The sequence below is a fragment of the Ornithorhynchus anatinus genome, chromosome 6 (assembly GCF_004115215.2).
Source record: "Ornithorhynchus anatinus isolate Pmale09 chromosome 6, mOrnAna1.pri.v4, whole genome shotgun sequence".
Lineage (NCBI taxonomy): Eukaryota > Metazoa > Chordata > Mammalia > Monotremata > Ornithorhynchidae > Ornithorhynchus > Ornithorhynchus anatinus.
In genome coordinates, this window is record NC_041733.1 from 29,679,715 (window position 1) to 29,700,670 (window position 20,956).

The 20,956-nt window shown below is 42.9% G+C and overlaps 1 protein-coding gene and 1 non-coding gene across 4 annotated transcripts in view; one reads left to right on the forward strand and one right to left on the reverse strand.

Annotated features, from left to right (window-relative positions):
• MTM1 (myotubularin 1) overlaps positions 1–20,956 on the reverse strand; it is an 80,783-nt gene that overhangs the window by 44,920 nt on the left and 14,907 nt on the right. Inside the window, exons 1-3 of one of the 3 annotated variants that reach the window (XM_007665827.4) lie at positions 10,201–10,294; positions 4,932–5,004; positions 2,722–2,794 (exon numbers count right to left, since the gene is read on the reverse strand). In XM_007665827.4, coding sequence (XP_007664017.3) covers positions 2,722–2,794; positions 4,932–5,004; positions 10,201–10,232 — 178 coding nt within the window. In that variant the 5' untranslated portion in view covers positions 10,233–10,294. Of the gene's footprint in view, positions 1–2,721; positions 2,795–4,931; positions 5,005–6,288; positions 6,355–10,200; positions 10,295–20,956 lie in introns of those variants that run through there. The other 2 variants (XM_001508787.6, XM_029067598.2) reach the window with 2 other exon arrangements.
• LOC114812991 lies at positions 17,770–17,907 on the forward strand. Its single transcript, XR_003760604.1, has one exon. It is a non-coding gene; the product is annotated as a small nucleolar RNA SNORA7 (small nucleolar RNA).

Here is a 20,956-nt window from a genome sequence, read left to right on the forward strand (position 1 = left end):
GTCTTATTATTATTACTATTATGGTATTTGTTAAGCACTTACTATATTCCAGACACCGTACTAAGCGCTGGGGTGGATACAGCAAATCGGGTTGGACACAGTCCCTGTCCCATGTGAGGCTCACAGTCTCAATCCTCATTTTACAGATGAGGTAACTGAGGCACAGAGAGGTGAAGCGATTTACCCAAGGTCACACAGCAGACAAGTGGCAGAGCCGGGATCAGAACCCATGCCTCTGACTCCCAAGCCCATATACTCTTGCCACTAGGCCATGCTGAACTTTTTGCCGCCAGATCCTGATCAGTGTTACCCCCTAAAGAGATGACCTGGACTGTCGTACCTAGTTAGACTTCTAAAAAATCTGTCCTAATGCTCTAAAATAATCCTAAAAGCTAGAAACATGAGAAGGGAGAGCTTGGGGCGCCAATGGGGATAGGTTGCTGGTTCCACATGTTGAGGATCAGGTGAAAATTTCTAACCCAGAATATTCCATCGGCCTGTAAATTCTTGACTGTATGTGCACGTGCTTTCCACATTCCCCTTTCCTCCACTCTTCTCTCTGCTCTGTTTGGCCATTCTGCTTGTCCACTCCCTTCCAACATTTCCTAATCGTAGGAACGCAAGCTCATTAGGGGCAGGGAACGTGTCTGCTAATTCTATAATACTGTACTCTCCCAAATGCTTAAAACAGTAATCTACACAAAGTAAGTGCTCAATAAATATGATTGGTATTTATTAGGCACAAGACTGCCGGGAGGAAATTCACAGGTGACAATTAGATATGGTCCCTGGCCCTCATAGGAATCATATAAGAGAACAAGGAGGGGAGAGGCAAGAGACACCTAAGAATGAAATAATTAAAACACTACAACCACCTAAGAGACAGAGACAACGACAAATACGCAAGAGGGACAGGGCGTTCTGGCTAGAAGAGCAGAGTTTGGGGCTCCTTGCACAGGTAAGAATTCACCATTCTCAGTCTCCCCAGCCTTCTGAAAGTGGAGAACGCATGCCTGTCTTCTCTACGTTCTCTCCACCGTGAGCAGGAGGGAGTCAGGCGGTCATGGGTTCTAATCCCGATTTTGCCACTTGTCTGCTATGTGACCTTGGATGAGTCACTTCACATCTCTGTGCCTGTTACCTCATCTATAAAATGGGGATTGAGACTGTGACCCCCATGTGGAACAGGAACTGTGTCCAATGTCCAACCCAATTTGCTTGTATCCACGCCAGCAGTTAGTACAGGGCATAGTAAGCGATTAATACCACAATTATTATTATTATGGCCTGTGATTTCCCTCCTTTATCACCTCCATTTTCAGGGCCCTGCCATATACTGAGGACCATGTTGATGTAGCTATGCTAGGGTGGCACTTCTCTAGTGTGGAGGCAGCAGTTCCTTAGGTACTACGTAAATGACACAGTTTATGAGTGTGAGAAGAAAGGTGTGTTTATGTTTGTGTATGTCCCCCGACCCCTTGGCATATTTACTCCCCGGCTTCCTCTATTTACTCTATCTCCCCAGAACTAAATCACGTTTCATAGAGAAGCAGCGTGGCTTAGCGGCAAGAGCACAGGCTTGAGAGAATCTCGGCTCCGCCACTTATCATTCATTCAATAGTATTTATTGAGCGTTTACTATGTGCACAGCACTGTACTAAGCACTTGGAATGTACAATTCGGCAACAGATAGAAACAATCCCTGCCCAGTGACGGGTTTACAGTCTAATCGGGGGATTATCAGCTGTGTGACTTTGAGCAAGTTAACTTCGCTGTGCCTCAGTTACCTCATCTGTAAAACGGGGATTAAGACCGAGAGCCCCATGCGGGATAAACCTGATTACCTTGTATCTACCCCAGCGCTTAGAACAGTGCCTGGCACACAGTAAGCACTTAACAAATACGATCATTATTATTATTATGTCCCCATTTCCTGCTCCTGTACATGGTCCTGTTGTGAGTGTGACGGAGTGCACCTACTTGTGTCCACCTGAAGTGGTAAACCTGTTCCGGTAGTGGGGCTGGACTGGAATTCATTCAATTCAATTGTATTTATTGAGCCCTTACTGTGTGCAGAGCACTGTACTAAGTGCTTAAATGGTGGTATGGGACAAGTGGGAAACAGCATGATGGGGGATGATGAAAGGAGATATAGGAAGAAGAAAGGAAACAGGAATGTTTTCTTAATAACAATAATAATTATAATTGTGGTATTTGTTAGCGCTTACTGTGTGTAAGCAAGTACTGTACTCATTACTGTACTGAGTACTGGGATGGATACAAGCAAATCAGGTTGGACACTGGACGCAGTCCCTGTCCCACATGGGGCTCACAATCAGTATCCCCATTGTACAGATGAAATAAATGAGGCACAGAGAAGTGAAGTGACTTGCCTAAGGTCACACAACAGACAGGTGGTAGAGCTGGGATTAAAATTCCCATCCTTCTGACTTCCACGCTCGTGCTCTATCCACTAGGCCACGTGGCTTCTCTTATAGGAACATCAGTTGTTTAGATTGGGAGGGTGCTATTACAATAACAGAGCCCAGCCCTAAAAGATTTTAAGTTGACCTTCTCAGTTTGTGTACCCCCAGAATGATTCCATAAAACTCACCTTTTGGTATCTAAAAAAACAAGCAACGGCAAAGCTCATAAAAGCCACTGGCCCTAGCCAAATAAACCCATCAATTTACACAAATCACAATTTTATAGTGCTATTACCTGTAATTCTAGTTTCCCCTGGTAGTCGGGGAATTTCTTCACTGAGTTCCCGATTAATCCCATCTCTTGAGGTCTGAAAACAAAATGTCAGAAATTAATTTTATTGGTTTGCACAGCTTCTTAAAATACTACTATAATTCAACAAGAAATATACTTTTTAGGAGTCATTGGATGAAATTCAAAAAATAAAAAAATTAATATCATTACTACTTATTTTGAGTTAAATTACAAGACTGTATTCACAGTATTTTTTGGAATGTCTTTCACCAATTATTTTTGGTCTATAGCTCCCAATTTTCTCTCACACACAACTCAAGATTAGTGTCAAAATTTTTGAGTTGAGCCAAAATAAACTCTCCATTCATTCCACCATTTAAATAGAAAAAAGCATAAAGGAAAATAATAGGTGAATATATTTTAAAAGCGTTTTTTATTACCCATAAAGATTTTAATTGAGAGCACATGTGCACACATACTTTAGCTTCTAAAAAATACTTCCCTGAAATGATGTCCTGAGACATGTTAAAGGGAAAATGAATATACGTGAAACCAAGAAAGAGCAGAGGCCTGCGAGTCAGAGGACCTGAGTTCTAATCCCAGCTCCACTACTTGTCTGCTGTGTGACTTTGAGCAAGTCACTTTACTTCTCTGTGCCTCAGCCACCTCATCTGTAAAATGGGGATTACGACTGGGAGCCCCATTTGGTACATGGACTGTGTTAACCTATCTTGCATTTATCCCAGCATTGAGTACTGTACCTGGCACATCGTAAGCTCTTAAAAATACCATTCAAAAAAAAAAATCCAAAAAGCTCATCTAGTGCTCTGTTAACATAAGACTCATTTTAGTAGTGCTTTAATGAAATGACCCTAAAAGTTACTCTTTTCAAATCCATGCAGAAATTTCCAGCTTTTTAATATTTAATCTCAGTCTTCACAATATCTCTCAGGACAGGCAATTGGACTAGAAAATTCTGATTTACCTAATGATAAGCATTCTTCTGATAAGTGCTATTTGATGCAAATAATATGACAGCAGACAAAATGTGTCTATTGTGAGGTGAATTTTTGAAAACAATAGCCCTAATTGGGCTATTTTTATAATTGCATTGACATTTGGCTGTAGATGAGGTTGGCCAATATGCACTTCCCATTTTCTTTCCTTTTAGCCAGTGTCATTAGTGTGTAAATATAGCATAATGACTAAAACTCTTGTTTTAACAGTCAAAACCCTTGTTTAACAGTTGGGAATGAAGAGATCCCTGTCCGAGTGTCCTGTGTCTTTCACAATTTATTTACAATATGGTCTGTCTCCCCCTCTCCCCACCAGAATGTTAGCTCACTGTGGGCAGGGAATGGGTCTGTTTACTGTTGTATTGTACTCTCCCAAGCACTTAATACAGTGCTCTGTACATAAATATGGCACAATTCAGGGAAGTAACAGGGCCTAGTGGAAAGAGCAGGGGCCAGGAAGTGAGAGGTCTAATCCAGATCCTGCTGCTTATCTTCTGGGTGACTTTAGGGAAGTCACTTAACTTCTCTGTGTCTTAGTTTCCTCATCTGTAAAATGGGGATTGAATACCGGCTCTCCACCTTCTTAGAATGTGCGCTCAGAGAGGCAGGGACGGTGTCTGATCTGATTATCTTGTGTCCCAGCACTTAGTACAGTGCTTGGCTCTGAGTAAGTCCTAATAAATATAATCATCATTATTATTACAGCAAGGAGTGTTGGCAACTTTTAGATTTTTTAAAGAAATAGACAATTATAATTTGTCAGCACTCGGCATTACAAATTTAACTTGGTGCATAGGACACACTTCTTCCCATCAGGCATGTTTTCCTCAGGGAAAATGTAGATAACTGGCAGTCCTGAATCAATCTTGAGAGGAGTTAACAGATGTTACAACTTTAAATATTTCCTCTAATAATTCCACAACAAATACATTGAGAAGCATGACTAGTTCATGTACATTTTTTTATAAACAAATATTTGTTCCACTCCAAAATAAAAACACTTACTTGGTTGCCAAAGATAATCTTCACGAAGTTCTCATTATATTTTAAACACTGTAGTCGGTGTAAATTGAAGGTTCATGATTTTATAACTCAGTTAACACTGTTTGAAATATTTGGCTCAGTCTATTAAAATTTAAGAGACCAGTCATTTTAATAATGGCCCAAATTAAAAAAAAAAAAACACGTTGGACTCACCCTTTTAATTGAGTCGTTCTCCAGGGAGTTGGAAATATATTTAGGTGTAGAAGCCGAGGCCATGATGGACACACTAATAAGAAAGTAAAAAACATTTAAATGTCAGCTGGTCTGACACACTAATTACAGGTGAAACATACTGTAGCATAGAAACATTTCAAAACTTCAAGTTAAGGTTACACTTCCTTTTCTTTTTTCCAATAACAAAATATGTGGCTAAAATCTATTCTTAATGTACTTTTTTGTAAAATTAAACATATCTTTAGACCTACCTGGAATTGTTTGGTTGGGTTTCAGTCAGTCAGTCAATCGTACTTATTGAGAGCTTACTGTGTGCAGACCACTATACTAAGCATTTGGGAGATTACAATATAACAACACAACAGACACATTCTCTCCCCACAGCAAGCTTACAGTCTTGAGCAGGAGACTGACATTAATATAAAGTTATAGATATATACATTCATGCTATGGAATTGGGAGAGGAGAGATGAATAAAGGGAGCAAGTCAAAGGGAAGGAGGCAGGCAATGAAGGAAGACAAAATGGTTAATTCTAAATTGTCTGAACCAAATCCAGTGCTTGGAACCAAGGAGAGTGAGACTGAGGGCTGGGATGCCTGGGAGGAGAGAGGACTGGGAAGGTCCTGTACTATGTCTATGTTCCCAAATGTCTAGAATAGTGCTCAGCACACAGAAGAGGCTCAACAAAATTAAACAATAACAGTGTTACTTGTCTCTCTGCACTATGGATATACATACATCTGTATGGGCCTAAACCAGAGGATGCTGGGGGGTTTTGTGCATATGTGTGTAGGTGCCTGGGGTTGTGAGTGAACGACTTAGGGTACTGCAAAACACTCAGCACCAAAATATATTTGGGTAGGTAAGAAGTGCATAGACTAGTCATTAAGCAATGTTTCACTATGCATTGTTGTTTTTGATATAAAGGCTTCCCTCTTTGATTTCTGGGATTAGGTCTCTGAAAATCCCGGAGTTTAACAAAATCACAGTTGAAAAAAAACTAAGAGCTCTCCCTTCTGCATCACCTTTGCATTTGCATCTGTGACCTCTGGGCATTTGATACTCTCCCCATCCTCACCCAACACTTATGTAACATATCTTTAAATAAAACATTTTTATTTATATTAACATGTCTCCCCCTGTAGACTGTAAGCTCATTATGGGCAGTGAACGTGTCCCCCAACTCTGTTGTATTGTCCCCCCTACCAAGCAGTTAGTACAGTGCACTACAGAGAGTAAGTGCTTAATAAATACTATGGATTCGTTGTCAAAAATAAGCACTCTAAGCCTGCAGGAGACACAACAATGATAGATAATACAAGAAAAAGATCTGACCTCCAGGTCAGCTCCCCAAAAACAGCAATCAGAAGAGGAGAGAGATGAAGTTGACAACTCTCAGCGTGGCTCACTGGAAAGAGCATGGGCTTTGGAGTCAGAGGTCATGGGTTCGAACCCCGGCTCTACCACTTGTCAGCTGTGTGACTTTGGGCAAGTCACTTAACTTCTCGGTGCCTCAGTTACCTCATCTGTAAAATGGGGATTAAGACTGTGAGCCCCACGTGGGACAACCTGATTCCCCTGTGTCTACCCCAGCGCTTAGAACAGTGCTCGGCACATAGTAAGCGCTTAACAAATACCAACTCTCCCCTTTTCCTGCTTCCTCAGGACCTAGGCTCATGCGCTCTGTTCAAAAGTATTATTTCAGCTTCTTGCACTTCTCCTCTGGATTTCCTGTTGGGGGACTTGGGCAGGGAGTGAGCACAACCGAATCAGAATGATTAATCCCGAGTTAAGGTCCATCTGGGTTTGACTTTTCTACTGTTAGCTGAAAAGGTTGCAATCAATACCTCACTGTCAAACTGGGCAAAAGTAACAGAGTGATTAATGCCTCTGGAGGGTTCAGTCTGGGCCAGAACTGATATCCTAAAAGAAGTGAGAAAATAACTGATCAGAGTTGAAGACACTACCAAATTTGAGGGAATCGCTAATCCTTTGGAAAGCAGGAATAAAGTTAAATTTCATAAAGCTGAAGAAATGACCAAAACAGGATGGAGAAGTAGCATGGCCTAATGGATAGAGCGCAAGGCTGGGAGACAAAAGGTCATGGGTTCTAATCCTGGCTCCGCCACTTATCTGCTGTGTGACCTTGGGCAAGTCACTTAACTTCTCTGTGCCTCAATTACCTCATCTGTAAAATGGAGATTGAGAATGTGAGCCCCAGGTGGACACAGTCCAATTTGATTTTCTTGTATCCACTCCAGCACTTAGTATAGTGCCTGGCACCTAGTAAACACTTAAATACCACAATTATTAATTATCATCATTAATAATATTAAGAAGCACAAGGTAGTAAAACCTCAGGGGCATAAAACAAATGATACAAATAGGGGTTAGAGAGAGATTCATTAGGCAAGGCAATAAATAATGCTATGATGTGTTAATATGAATATAATAATAATAATGTTGCTTTTTGTTAAGTGCTTATTATGTGCCGAGCACTGTTCTAAGCACTGGGAAAGAAACAAGGTAATCAGGTCATCCCACGGAGGGCTAACCATCTTAATCCCCATTTTACAGATGAGGTAACTGAGGCACAGAGAAGTGAAGTGACTTGCCCAAAATCACACAGCTGACAAGTGGCAGAGATGGGATACAAACCCATAACCTCTGACACCCAAGCCCATGCTCTTTCCACTAAGCCACGCTGCTTCTCTATGACATGCAAGCATTAGGATGAAACCTTTTCGCTACACTACCAAGTTTAAAACCAAGAGCATTTACTTCCAGCCAGAGCTGTAAGTATATGACCAGAGCACTATAAACTGAGTGTGGAGAAACTGAAGAGGATCACAAAATGATTCAAGGAACAGAAATGGGGCTTCATTAAGAAAGGTTAGAGGATGGAATGGGGTTTACTTCGGCAAAGAGAAAGAGCAAAGATGGCTAAATTACCTACAGGATGATGTGCTCTGCTGAGCTTCACATCTAAAGGAGACTGGGGAAAATTGCTTAAATTAAATCAGTAGATGGCTTTGTTTGACGTAAGAAAGGACTTTTTGACTATCAGGAATTTAAATCTTTTAGCAAGCTATTTAATGAAATGGTGGATTCTCCTCCTGGAAGATCGTTATTATACTCTCCTAAGTAGTTAGTACAATGCTGGGCGCAGCGTAAGCATTCAATTAATGCTATTGATTGATCTTTAATTAAAAGAATAGACAATTGCTCATCCTGAATGATTTATTCTCTTTCCTGCCTGGAGGCAGGGGATTAGGCCAAATGAACTTTCTGGGTCGCTTCCAGTTACAGGATTCAAGAGGCACACTATGCTGAAACTATGCAAGCCTACTGAGGAACCCAATCTACTATACGGCTCTGAGTCCTGTACCTACTACAGAAGACATATCCAGCTCCTGGAGCAGGTTCATACTCAATATCAAATGGCCAAAGAAAATTAATAATAATAATAATAATGTTGGTATTTGTTAAGCGCTTACTATGTGCAGAGCACTTTTCTAAACACTGGGGTAGATACAGGGTCATCAGGTTGTCCCACGTGAGGCTCACGGTTAATCCCCATTTTACAGATGAGGTAACTGAGGCACAGAGAAGTTAAGTGACTTGCCCACAGTCACACAACTGACATGGGGCAGAGTCGAGGAGGAGGGCCTAAAATGCAGTCAGATCACCAACACTGAAGTTCAAAATAACAAGGGGGGGGGGGGAAGAGCATGTAAGAAGAACGGCATTTAGTACAGTGCCTGGCACATAGTGCTTAACAAATACCATTATTATTATTATTATTAATTCATTCAATAGTATTTATTGAACGCTTACTATGTGCACAGCACTGTACTAAGCACTTGGAATGTACAATTCAGCAACAGATAGAGACAATCCCTGCCCATCGATGGGCTTACAGTCTAATCACGGGCTTACAGTCTAATCAAAAATAATAATGTTGGTATTTGTTAAGTGCTTATTATGTGGAAAGCACTGTTCTAAGCGCTGGGGGGATACAAGGTGATCAGGTTGCTCCTCATGGAGCTCACAGTCTTCATCCCCATTTTACAGATGAGATAACTGAGGCCCAGAGAAGTTGTGACTTGCCCAAAGTCATACAGCTGGCAAGTGGAGGAGCTGGGATAGAACCCATGACCTCTGACTCCCAAGCCCGTGCTCTTTCCACTGAGCCGCTGCTTCTCAACAGAAAATAGATAAATAGAGCGGGACACCCAAACAGCTGCAAGGAAAACTTATCTCCTGAAGTCGCACACAACTTCAGGGGGCTGAAAATTTCTTGTTAACACAAGATGAAGCACAGTCTCAAATGATGTGATCTAGAAATGAATGGTTGGGAAACCACTGCAAGCAGACAGACGAGTCTGGTAAGCAGATATCAGGAGAGGGTTGTTCTCTGAAAACAAAGGCCTTGAGAAGATCAAGATGTAAAGAAAGCAGAATTGAAAACAGAGACAGGCTTGATGTGGAACAAACTCATTAGCTCAACAAGACAATCAATCAGTAGTATTTATGGAGCACTGACTGGGTGCAGAGCACAGTACTAAGCGCTTGGGAGAGTACAATATAATATAGTTAGTAGACATGTTCCCTGCCTACTACCAGCGAACAATATTCTGTCTGGGAAAACAACTCAAGGAAATGTCTTGCTTCTGAAGCTGTCTAGTTATCTTTAAATTTGAAGAGCGGTTTTACATACAATATGACTCCCATACTCCCTTGTATGTACGGTTTTACATACAAACTCCCTTCTACATTGCCTGTGAGCTCCACATGGGACAGGGACTGTGTTTAACCTGAATTAGCTTGTATCTACCCCACTGTTTAGTACTGTGCTAGGTAAATATGTGCTTAACAACTACCATTAAAAAAACCCCATCTGTACAAAAATCAGTTGGAATGGGACAGACCAATTTAAAGAATTACATTTCAACACATGCACAAGTTTCACACCAAGTAGAAGATCTCTACAGCTGAAGTGGTGGCCAGCCTACTTCACAGCGAGAGACCTGAAACTACTCCCGAAAACACAACCAGCTCCTTGAACGGTAGCACCAGAGAGAGTTACTCACAAATGATACACATTGCTCTGAAGATGGGGGGGCACAAGGGCGCCATGGGGAAACGGTCTTAAAAACTGCAGTGAGAAGGAAGATTTGAAAAATGTAAAGATGGTGGGGAGACAGAGTGGGGCAGACTCTTAGTGAGAGAACGTTATTTAATCACCTTGTTGAGGTCTCCAGAGAAGGTTGACCCATCCAATTTACTTCTGACAAAGTGAGAAGCAGCGCGGCTCAGTGGAAAGAGCCCGGGCTTGGGAGTCAGAGGTCATGGGTTTGAATCCCGGCTCTGCCACTTGTCAGCTGTGTGACTGTGGGCAAGTCACTTAACTTGTCTGTGCCTCAGTTACCGCATCTGTAAAATGGGGACGAAGACTGTGAGCCTCATGTGGGACAACCTGATTACCCTGTGTCTACCCCAGTGCTTAGAACAGTGCTCTGCACATAGTAAGGGCTTAACAAATACCAACATTATTAGTAGAGGTCGGCTATCCTATTGTGGAAACCTCTCTGATTCAGTATAAATACATTAATGAGCTACAACGTTCAATTACGAATGAATACACAATCCTGGGTAACTTCGGTTAAAAATATCTAACTCTGAAGAACCACCCCCTCACCTCAATTTGTAAAATTGTTACTATGAGAAAATTGGTTCTAACTTAGGTTATGGTGTTTTGGCTGAAGATGCAGTTTTCAGGAACTAATATTGTGAGTCCACCATTTTTACATTTTTCAACTCTTCTTTTCTACTCCCACTGCAGTTTTAAAACTGTTTCCCCATGGTTTCTATGTGACCCTCTATCTCAAGAGCTACTGCCATAAAGGAGATTAGCATTGTATTCTAAATTGATATGCTGAAAAGCTGAAACAGTATATAGAGGAGCAGGATGGTATAGTGGAAAGGGGCTGGGAGTCAGAGGACCAAGGTTCTAATCCTGTCTCCGTCACTTGCCTGCTCTGTAACCTTGGGCAAGTCATTTAACTTCTCAGTGCCTCAGTTTCCTCAACTTCAATATGGAGGTTAAATCTACTTCCCCCTACTTGGACTGTGAGACCCAATATGGAACATGGACTGTATCCAACCTGATTAATCTGTATCTCCCCCAGGCCTTAGAAGTGTTTGAATCATAGTAAGAGCTTATCAAATACCATTTAAAAAAAACAAATAAATTTAGCAACATTGCAAATGCCATTTGCCTTAACTTGCAAATAGAGGACTGTCGTACTCCACATCATATGATAGGGCAGGATTATTCGAGGGATCTTAAAATGCAGTCAGATGAGCAGGACTGAATCAACTCTCACAGCAATAAGGCTTTGTTGGATAGAGAACAGAAGTTAATGTCTGGTGAAGCAAAAGGGAGAATACTCAAGCGTGGAGAATGACTAAAGAATTCCAAGGCATAAAAGCTAAGTCTCGGGAAATGCAACAAAACTGTAGATGTCTGGGAGGCCACAGCTGTAGAATGAACAGCTGATGGCCAGTTTTCTGGGCTGGTCCTTCAGTGCAGGTTTGGTAAAGACTGGGATAATAATAATGTTGGTATTTGTTAAGCGCTTACTATGTGCAGAGCACTGTGCTAAGCGCTGGGGTAGATACAGGGTAATCAGGTTGTCCCACATGAGGCTCAGTTAACCCCCATTTTACAGATGAGGGAACTGAGGCCCAGAGAAGTGAAGTGACTTGCCCACAGTCACACAGCTGACAAGTGGCAGATCCGGGAGTCGAACCCATGACCTCTGACTCCGAAGCCCAGGCTCTTTCCACTGAGCCACGCTGCTTCCCTTGCATGGCATGGGATGCCATGAGCCAGTCTCAAAAACAGAGGCCTTGCATGAAGCAAACACACCAGTGCAGAAAGGAACCGTCTTTACCTAAGCACGAGAAAAGGATAGGGAAAGTACAATTACTTCCAGCCACACCTACAGGCGGATAGGATTTCACTAATCAAAAGGGTCATTATCAAAAACAAAGGACAGCTCTGTGTAATAACAGCAGTAAACAAAACACCAGTGCCTTTGTTTGCTCTCATTATAAAGAGATTTTTGTTAGAATCTGTTTGCTGCTACCAAGTTTTCAAATAACAAATAGCGTTTCATGTCTCCACGTGCAGCCGAGCCCAACTTTCTGGATCCAAAAGTGAATTACTGGCCTAATTTTCTTTATGGACCAAGTGAGAGCATGCATGAGAGAGTGTAAGCTCAGTAAGAGAACTCTAGAGTAAAGGCATCCTTCATATTCAAAAATGAGCAAACATTGTGATGTGGCTGGAAACGATTATGTTCTCTAGCCGTTCTTCATTTTTGGTAAGTGATGATTGCTCTTTTCCACGCTGATTAGTTTTCCACTAGCTTCCCAAAGACTCTGCTGAAGGAGCGACCCTTCTTTTGATACTCACTCCTCAGGCTGGTCTGATGCCTCCGTTTATGACCAATATGCTTCTCTACCACATTGTTGGAAACTATGCTTCACGGGATGTGATATTTTGGTTCTTTAGACAGAAAGTTCCCAGGCCTGGCAGGAAGACAAAACCCCTTTCTTCCCCCCAGAATCATTCGGAACATTCCAAGGGGAGTCTGGCTTCTTTACCAAGAGTGGGAAATCTCTGGAGGGCAGAGACCAGGAAATTTAAGCAGTTGGAGTCTCCTGTTGGCTATGATGTACACTCCTGCCTGCTCTCCTGAGTCCCAGCCAGAAGAGATTGGCTTTTAAGTTTTATTCTTTTTAATGGTGCTTGTTAAGCACTCACTATGTGCCAGGCACTGTACTACGTGCTAGGGTTGGACATGCTACTCAGGTTGGACACAGGTTGGACATGAAGGGATCTTCATATGGTAATATAATTCTCCCTATCTAAGATATACCTGAGGTAAAAAGGATGCAAGACCTAGTTCATTTGTTCATCTTCTTAATCTGGGGGTTATTTTACACGAAATTTGATTTCCAGTCATCTCCCTAAGCAAAGCTTCCAGGCAGACTCATGGGCCGAAGTCATGCATCTGATTTCGGTTAAATATACCTTCTGTTTGACCCTGATAACAATAATAGTGGTATTAAACTGTAAACTCATTGTGGGAGGGAATGTGTCTGCTAATACTGTTACACTGTATTCTCCCAAGCACTTACTACACTGCTCTGCGCACGGTAAGTGCTCAATAAATACCACTGATTGACTTACCAAGGGTCAAGTCCTATGATAAGTGCTGGGAGCAATAAAATATAATCAAATCAAGCTCTGAAAGTCTGGAGACTTGTAGGTTTTAAATATGACCCTGAAAACTTTGATTTTAGTATTTTGTGTTGTGATCCTCTCCAATTTGGTGAGAATTAAATCCCCGCTGTTCTCAGTATCTCATTTGGGAATCCAGAACAGTCCTGACTGTGACCAACACAGACTTAGCAACTGGATCCTGGAATGGGTTCCTAATTCCCTATTTATTTTAGTAGTCCTAAATACACGATGACTAATTTCAGTCCTAATTTGGAGATGTACCGACCGATAAGTAACTTTGGTTTCAATCTCCTGAGGCAAAACCCTTAGAGTGGTCTAATTCTGTAAATGCCTTATGGGCAGGGATCATGCCTACCAACTCTGTTATATTGTTCTATCCGAAGCACTCAGTACAGTGCTCTGCATACAGTAAGCGTGCAATAAATACCACTGGCTGATTGATCCGTTACCAAGACCTGCCGGTTTCACCTCTACAATATCGCCAAGATCCGCCCTTTCCTCTCCACCCAAACGGCTACCTTACTGTTACGGGCTCTCGTTATATCCTGGCTAGACTACTGTGTCGGCCTTCTCTCTGACCTCCCTTCCTCCTCTCTCGCCGCACTCCAGTCTATTCTTCACTCCGCTGCCCGGCTCATCTTCCTGCAGAAACGATCTGGGCATGTCACTCCCCTTCTTAAACAACTCCAGTGGTTGCCTATCGACCTCCACTCCAAACAAAAACTCCTCACTCTAGGCTTCGAGGCTCTCCATCACCTTGCCCCTTCCTACCTCTCCTCCCTTCTCTCTTTCTACCGCCACCCTGCACGCTCCGCTCCTCCGCCGCCCACCTCCTCGCCGTCCCTCGGTCTCGCCTATCCCGCTGTCGACCCCCGGGTCACGTCCTCCCGCGGTCCCGGAACGCCCTCCCTCCTCACCTCCGCCAAACTCATTCTCTTCCCCTCTTCAAAACCCTACTTAAAACTCACCTCCTCCATGAGGCCTTCCCAGACTGAGCTCCTCTTCTCCCTCTACTCCCTCTGCCACCCCCCCTTTACCTCTCCGCAGCTTAACCCTCTTTTTCCCCTTTTCCCTCTGCTCCTCCACCTCTCCCTCCCCATCCCCACAGCACTGTACTCGTCCGCTCAACTGTATATATTTTCATTACCCTATTTATTTTGTTAATGAATTGTACATCGCCTCGATTCTATTTAGTTGCCATTGTTCTTACGAGATGTTCTTCCCCTCGACTCTATTTATTGCCATTGTTCTTGTCTGTCCATCTCCCCCGATTAGACTGTAAGCCCGTCAAACGGCAGGGACTGTCTCTATCTGTTGCCTACTTGTTCATCCCAAGCGCTTAGTACAGTGCTCTGCACATAGTAAGAGCTCAATAAATACTATTGAATGAATGAATGAATGAATTATGACAATCGGCTTTACCTACTGCATCTGTTTCATTTCAGTTCATCGTACAGTAGCGACCTGGGCGCCTATTAATCCATTCTACTCATACGCCTAGTCCTAGGACACCACTGTAATTTGGTAACAATTTAATGGCAGTGAACAGTTTATATTAACTTGTATTTCTAGTGGATCTGTAGCTTTAGGCAGGCCGTCCAGAGTAACCATACTGGGAGAACCACTCAAAGATACCGACGGAATTCATTCACTCAGTTTTACTATTGAGTGCTTACTGTGTGCAAAGATGCACACAGGATGTGCACAGATCTGGAAGCAGCATAGCTTAGTGGAAAGAGCGCAGGCTTGGGAGTAAGAGGTCATGGGTTCTAATCCTGGCTCCACCACTTGTTAGCTGGGTGACTTTGAGCAAGTCACTTAACTTCTCTTTGCCTCGGTTACCTCATCTGTAAAATGGGGATTAAGACTGTGAGCCCTACATGGAACAAAACCTAATTACCTTGTATCCACCCCAGTGCTTCAAACAGTGCTTGGCACATAGTAAGTGCTTAAAAATACCATGCATGATTATTATTATTATACCTTTCCTACCCTGGGCATGCAGTTTTTCCTTTTCTGGATTCCTTCTCCCTACAGGTGAAACCATCCTAAAACCATCGATATGGTTATGAGCTATCATGGTAGCTTTGATTGGTATACCTTTCTGCAAACATTTTCTACTCTGGCCCCTCCTTGCTACCAATAGAGCTTTTTAATATCAACCATCAGTATGTGTTGTGCCTTTAGAAGGTTTTTTCCAGGGAAATTTGGAAAAACCCAAGTTTGGCAGCCAGAACTACCCCAATTCGAAACATTATTTTAAAAATCTAGTTTATTCTTTCATTCGAAACTTTCAACTTGTAAGCATCACTTAAATCGCAACCTAAATCTGAGCATTTGGGAAAACAATCTGGTTTTACAAAGTCACCACAATTAAGTTTACAGTGCCAGGGATGGCTGATGAAACAATGAGTGCCAACAGAGCTAAGTTATCATACTAATCTAACCAACTGTTTGGCACAGTCAGTGAAATATTTAAAGCATAGAAATAAAAACCTGCATAAAATAAAGACAATTCCAGGAATCTATGATTTTATATTACTGCTAAAATTAAATAAAAATTAAATAACAAAGGCTATAAAGTGGTAACATTTGCTTTGCAGTTTCAAGTGTCACACTAAGACACTGTACAGTTTAAACAGCCACTTAAAGACCAAATTAAACAAAAGTAAAATGTGGTAGATATGACTCTATCCATAATCATTTCCTTTATCAATTTATCAGAAACACTTAAGAACAGGAGATGGTTACTTTCAGGACACATACTATCGCTCCCCATTTTAATATCATCTTTGCCATAAAACTGCTATGTGACCTTGGGCAAGGCACTTAACTTCTCTGTGCCTCAGTTCCCTCATCTGCAAAATGGGAATTCAGTACCTATTCTTCCTTTCTATTTAAGGCTGTGAGCCTCATGTGGGATCTGATTATCTTGTAAGCAGCATGGCTCAGTGGAAAGAGCCTGGGCTTCGGAGTCAGGGGTCATGGGTTCAAATCCCAGCTCTGCCACTTGTCAGCTGTGTGACTGTGGGCAAGTCACTTAACTTCTCTGGGCCTCAGTTACCTCATCTGTAAAATGAGGAGTAACTGTGAGCCTCACGTGGGACAACCTGATTACCCTGTATCTACCCCAGCGCTTAGAACAGTGCTCTGCACATAGTAAGCGCTTAACAAATACCAACATTATTATTATTAGCTATCCCAGCATGTAGTTCAGTGCTTGGCACACAGTAAGCACTTAAATACCACAATTACTATATTATTATTACACTGAAGATGGAATTACTTACTCAAAGCCAAGCTGTAGATAACCAGGAGAGCATTTATACAGCTCCTGTCTAAGTCCTTGTTCAATTTATTGTAAGTTGCCATGCTGGAGAATGCAACAAGACACTGGACACAGGTGTTAGAATACCCTTTCAATCCTCTGGGAAGCTCTTCCATCTCAACAGACTGAGAATCTCCCTCCAAATCCCAAAGGTAGTCGTTTGAGAATTGTTTTATGCAGATGTTGCGCCCTAGAGGTACTCACCCAAAAAGACAAGCATAAGACTGCGAGTGCTTCTTTCAATCAATATATGGAACATTTTTTTAATTGAGCACTGTGTGCAGAGGACCGTACTAAGCGCTTGCAAGAGTACAATACAGCAGACTTGACAGACATATTCCCTGCCCATAAGAAGCTTACAGTCTACAAGGGGAGACAGACATTAAAATAAATTTTGGATTTGTACAGAAGTGCTATGGGGTAAATATCAAGTGTTTAAAAGGTGCAGAACTAAGTGTCTAAGTGCAAGGGAGACACAGAAGGGAGGGGAAGTAGGGAAATGAGGGCTTAGTTGGGGAACGCCTCTTGGAGGAAATGTGATTTTAATAAGTCTTCAAAGGAGGGTAGCGAGGTAATCTGTCGTATATGAAAGGGGAGGGAGCTCCGGGTCAGAGGGAGGACGTGGGCAAGATAAATGAGTTCAAGGCACAGTAAGTAGGCTGATGTTAGAGGAGCGAAGTAAGAGGGCTGGATTATAGTAGGAAATCATCGAGATACGGTAGGAGGGAGGGAGCAGACTGCAGGCTTTAAAGCAGATGGTAAGGAGTTTCTGTTTGATGCAGAGGTGGATGGGCAAACACTGGAGGTTCTTGAGGAGAGTGGAGATGTGGACTGAATTTTTTTTTACTGAATAGTAGAATGGGAGAATCAAAGGAGGGGCAGGAGGAGAGAATGGAGCAGGGGAACTTTTAGGGAGATTACACCTGATGGCTTCAATTTTATCAATAAAAATACATAGCCGGGTCACTGGGCAAAGAGATGGGGGCGGGGGACAGGGGTTTGAGAAGGGAGTTAAAAGTGTGAATCAACTGGAGAGGGCAATGGACATGCAAGTCAATAAGGTTGGAGAAATAATGTTGTTGGGCGTAAGAGAGGACAGAGTTAAAGCAGGTGAGAATAAACTGAAGATGAAGTTGGCCTGATGTTGAATTTCAGCCAGTAACATGCTGCACCCCTCTCAGGATCACACCTAGAGGATTTCCAGTATTCTACCGGTCTCGGCTATGGGAGGGAGAGTCAAGCAAAGGCCTACCCATTCCATTCCTAGCTTGTGAAGTGGCTAGCGAGTGGAAGGCAATCTGCTACAAGTCAAAGCTCATCCATGCTGGGCAGCAGCGGCAATGGGAGAAAGTCGAGGGCAGAGATTTGAGTTTACTGCGCCTAAGTAGGCAATAGTAAACCACTTCTGTATATTTACCAAGAAAACTCTGTGGATACACTACCAGAACAATTACAGATGGAGAGCGGGGCGTTCTGGGAGAGATGTGTCCGTAATGTCGCTATGGGTTGGAAACGACTCGACGGAATAAGACAAGTATGCTGCAGTTCGTGCCTAAGAGCAGAGGATGCATATTGTGGAGATGATCCAGGGATGAAGTTTGATGATATGAGATCAATGGAGGGATGAGGAGGAAGTGAGTTGAGTTTAGCGGACAGGGCAGTGTTGAGGGCACCAAATTTGTGCCTCAAGAGAAGGCAGTTTGGGTATGGAGAGCAAATGGGACATGATGAGCTTAGAAAATTGAAGTGGGTCAAAAGACTGGCGATCTCTAAGGGGGAATGGGACAGATTTGTGGGGAGGGGCTGTGTGGGACAGAAGGCAGGTGAGGAGGTGTGGTTGGAGAGTCAAATTTCAGAGTGGGTGAGGGTAGATAAAATAATAATGGTATTTGTTAAGTGTTTACAACGCTCTGAGCACTGTTTTAAAATACAAGTTAATCAGGTTGGACACAGTCCCTATCCTACATGGGGTTCACACTCTTTTCCCCATTTTACATTCGAAGTAACTGAGGCACAGAGAAGTTTAGTGAAATGCCCAAGGTCACACAACAGACACATGGTGGAGCCAAGATTAGAACCTAAAACTTTCCGACTCCCAGCCCCGTGCTCTCTCTACTAGGCCACGCTGCATCTAAGAATCAACCAGAAGATACAGATGAGAAATCTGAATACCGAAGAAAACTAAAGTAATGCATCAACCCACACCAGAGACATCATACACTCAACCAAAACCCCAAATCTGGTATTGGCAACAGAGAAACACAGCAATGATGTAACAGATAACAAACAGATAACCTAGGCAACACAATGGCCAATAACACAACGATCAACAAGGAAGAAGAAATTAAATCAAGAAGACCCCATAAACTTTTCAAGATTAACTAATGAAGCGTGATAGCAGTGAGGTATTGGGCTGGGTATCTCAAACACTGTGTTCCAGCTGGCAACACAATACAAAACCTGGGGTACACCCAAGTTCCCTTTGGCGGCAACTACTAGATTATGCCACTGAAAGGTAGTGGGGTAAACTGAATGTGACAGTCACACAGGGAGAAACACCCATGCGGGATGAGCATCGTCTCAGACCCAGCAGATCTGAGCTAGCAGTCAGTGTACTGCCATCATAAGCCACCCGCTAAGAAGCTCACCGTGAGCAGGCCGATAAGAACGGGTCTGGCTCTTGACCCTGTCTCGTATTCTAGCAGCACAGATCTTGAGATTACATGCACCGCTATTCAAGAAGGCTGAAGATAATACATCCACAGATATTCTCGGCCTCAGAAGAAAACGCCAAGACTGGTTTGATGAAAATGATAGTGCGAACAGGAAACTGCTGCAGACTATTTATTCTTTCAATCAATCGTATTTATTGACTCTTAATGTGTGCAGAGCACTGCACTATGCACTTGGGAGAGTACAATATAACCATATTCATAATCAACAGGCACTCCGCTAACAACAAAAAAGGCCTGCCAGCATACCAAGCAGCTGGTACATGCCTGACTACATTAAATGAAGGAAAAGCGGGGGGGATGGTGAAAGCTGAGAAGCACAAGCAGCAGCTGACCATAAGGACAGCAAGACATTTTTCAGAGCTCCGTACAGTCCGGGTGACATTTATCCCTTCCTAAATGCCAAAGAATCACAACTGCTGACTTATTACACTGCAGTCCTCAATCGGCGGACTGAAGATTACACTTCTCCATTGCCTGTCATCTGTTTTGAATACCTCTAAGTGATCTGAACAGTATGAAGAGAAAAGAGAAGCAGCATGGCCCTAATGGAAAGTGCACGGGCCTGGAAGTCGGAGGGCCTTATGTACATATCTATAATTTATTTATATGTCTGTCTCCCAGTCTAAACTGTAAACTCACTGTGGGCAGGGAATGTGCCTGTTTATTGTTCTACTGTACACTCCCCCAAGAGCTCGGTACAGTGCTCTGCACACAGTAAACGCTCAATTACTATGACTGAATGAATGAAAGGACCTGGGTTCTAGTCTTGGCTCCACTCTCTGCCTGCTTTGTGACCTTGGGCAGTCACTTAACCTCTCTGTGCCTTAGTTTCCTCACCTATAAAATGCAGCTTCAATGTCTGTTCACCCTTCTTCTCAGACTGTAGGACCCGTGTCCAACCCACCTGGTATCTATCCCAGCAATTAGTACAGTGCTTGGTATATGGTGCTTAAATACCACAATGTCAGAAATACTGAAAGCTATAAATCAGCTCCAGATGGAAAGCGGCTGGTCCAGGGTTATTCTGGCAGAGATTTACTGCTATGGTAGTCATGAGCTTGCCAAAGAGTTTACCAATCTGCTATACATACAGTGGGAATGGCAAAAACTGTCAAAGGAATTTAAAAGAACAAACTTTGCCTATCAACATAAGAGGAAAGGCAATTATGTCTTATGTGGTACCAGCGTGGCCTGGTGGATAGAGCACGGGCCTGGGAGTCAGAAGGACCTGGATTCTAATCCCGGCTCTGTCGCTTGTGTGCTGTGTGACGCTTAGAACAGTGCTCTGCACATAGTAAGCGCTTAAATACCAACATCATCATTCTCTGGGCCTCAGGTACCGCAACTGTAAAATGGGGTAAGACTGTGAGCCCCATGGGGCACAGGGACTGTGTCCAACCCAATCAGCTTGGGTCTACCCCAGCGCTTCGTACAGTGCCTGACAAACAGTAAGCGCTTAACACATACCACAATTACGTGGCTTAGGGGAAAGAGCACAGGCTTGGGAGTCGATGTGGGTTCTAATCCTGGCTTTGCCACTTGTCTGCTGTGTGACCTTGAGCAAGTCACTTAACTTCTCTGTGCCTCAGTTACCTTATGTGTAAAATGGGGATTAAAACTGTG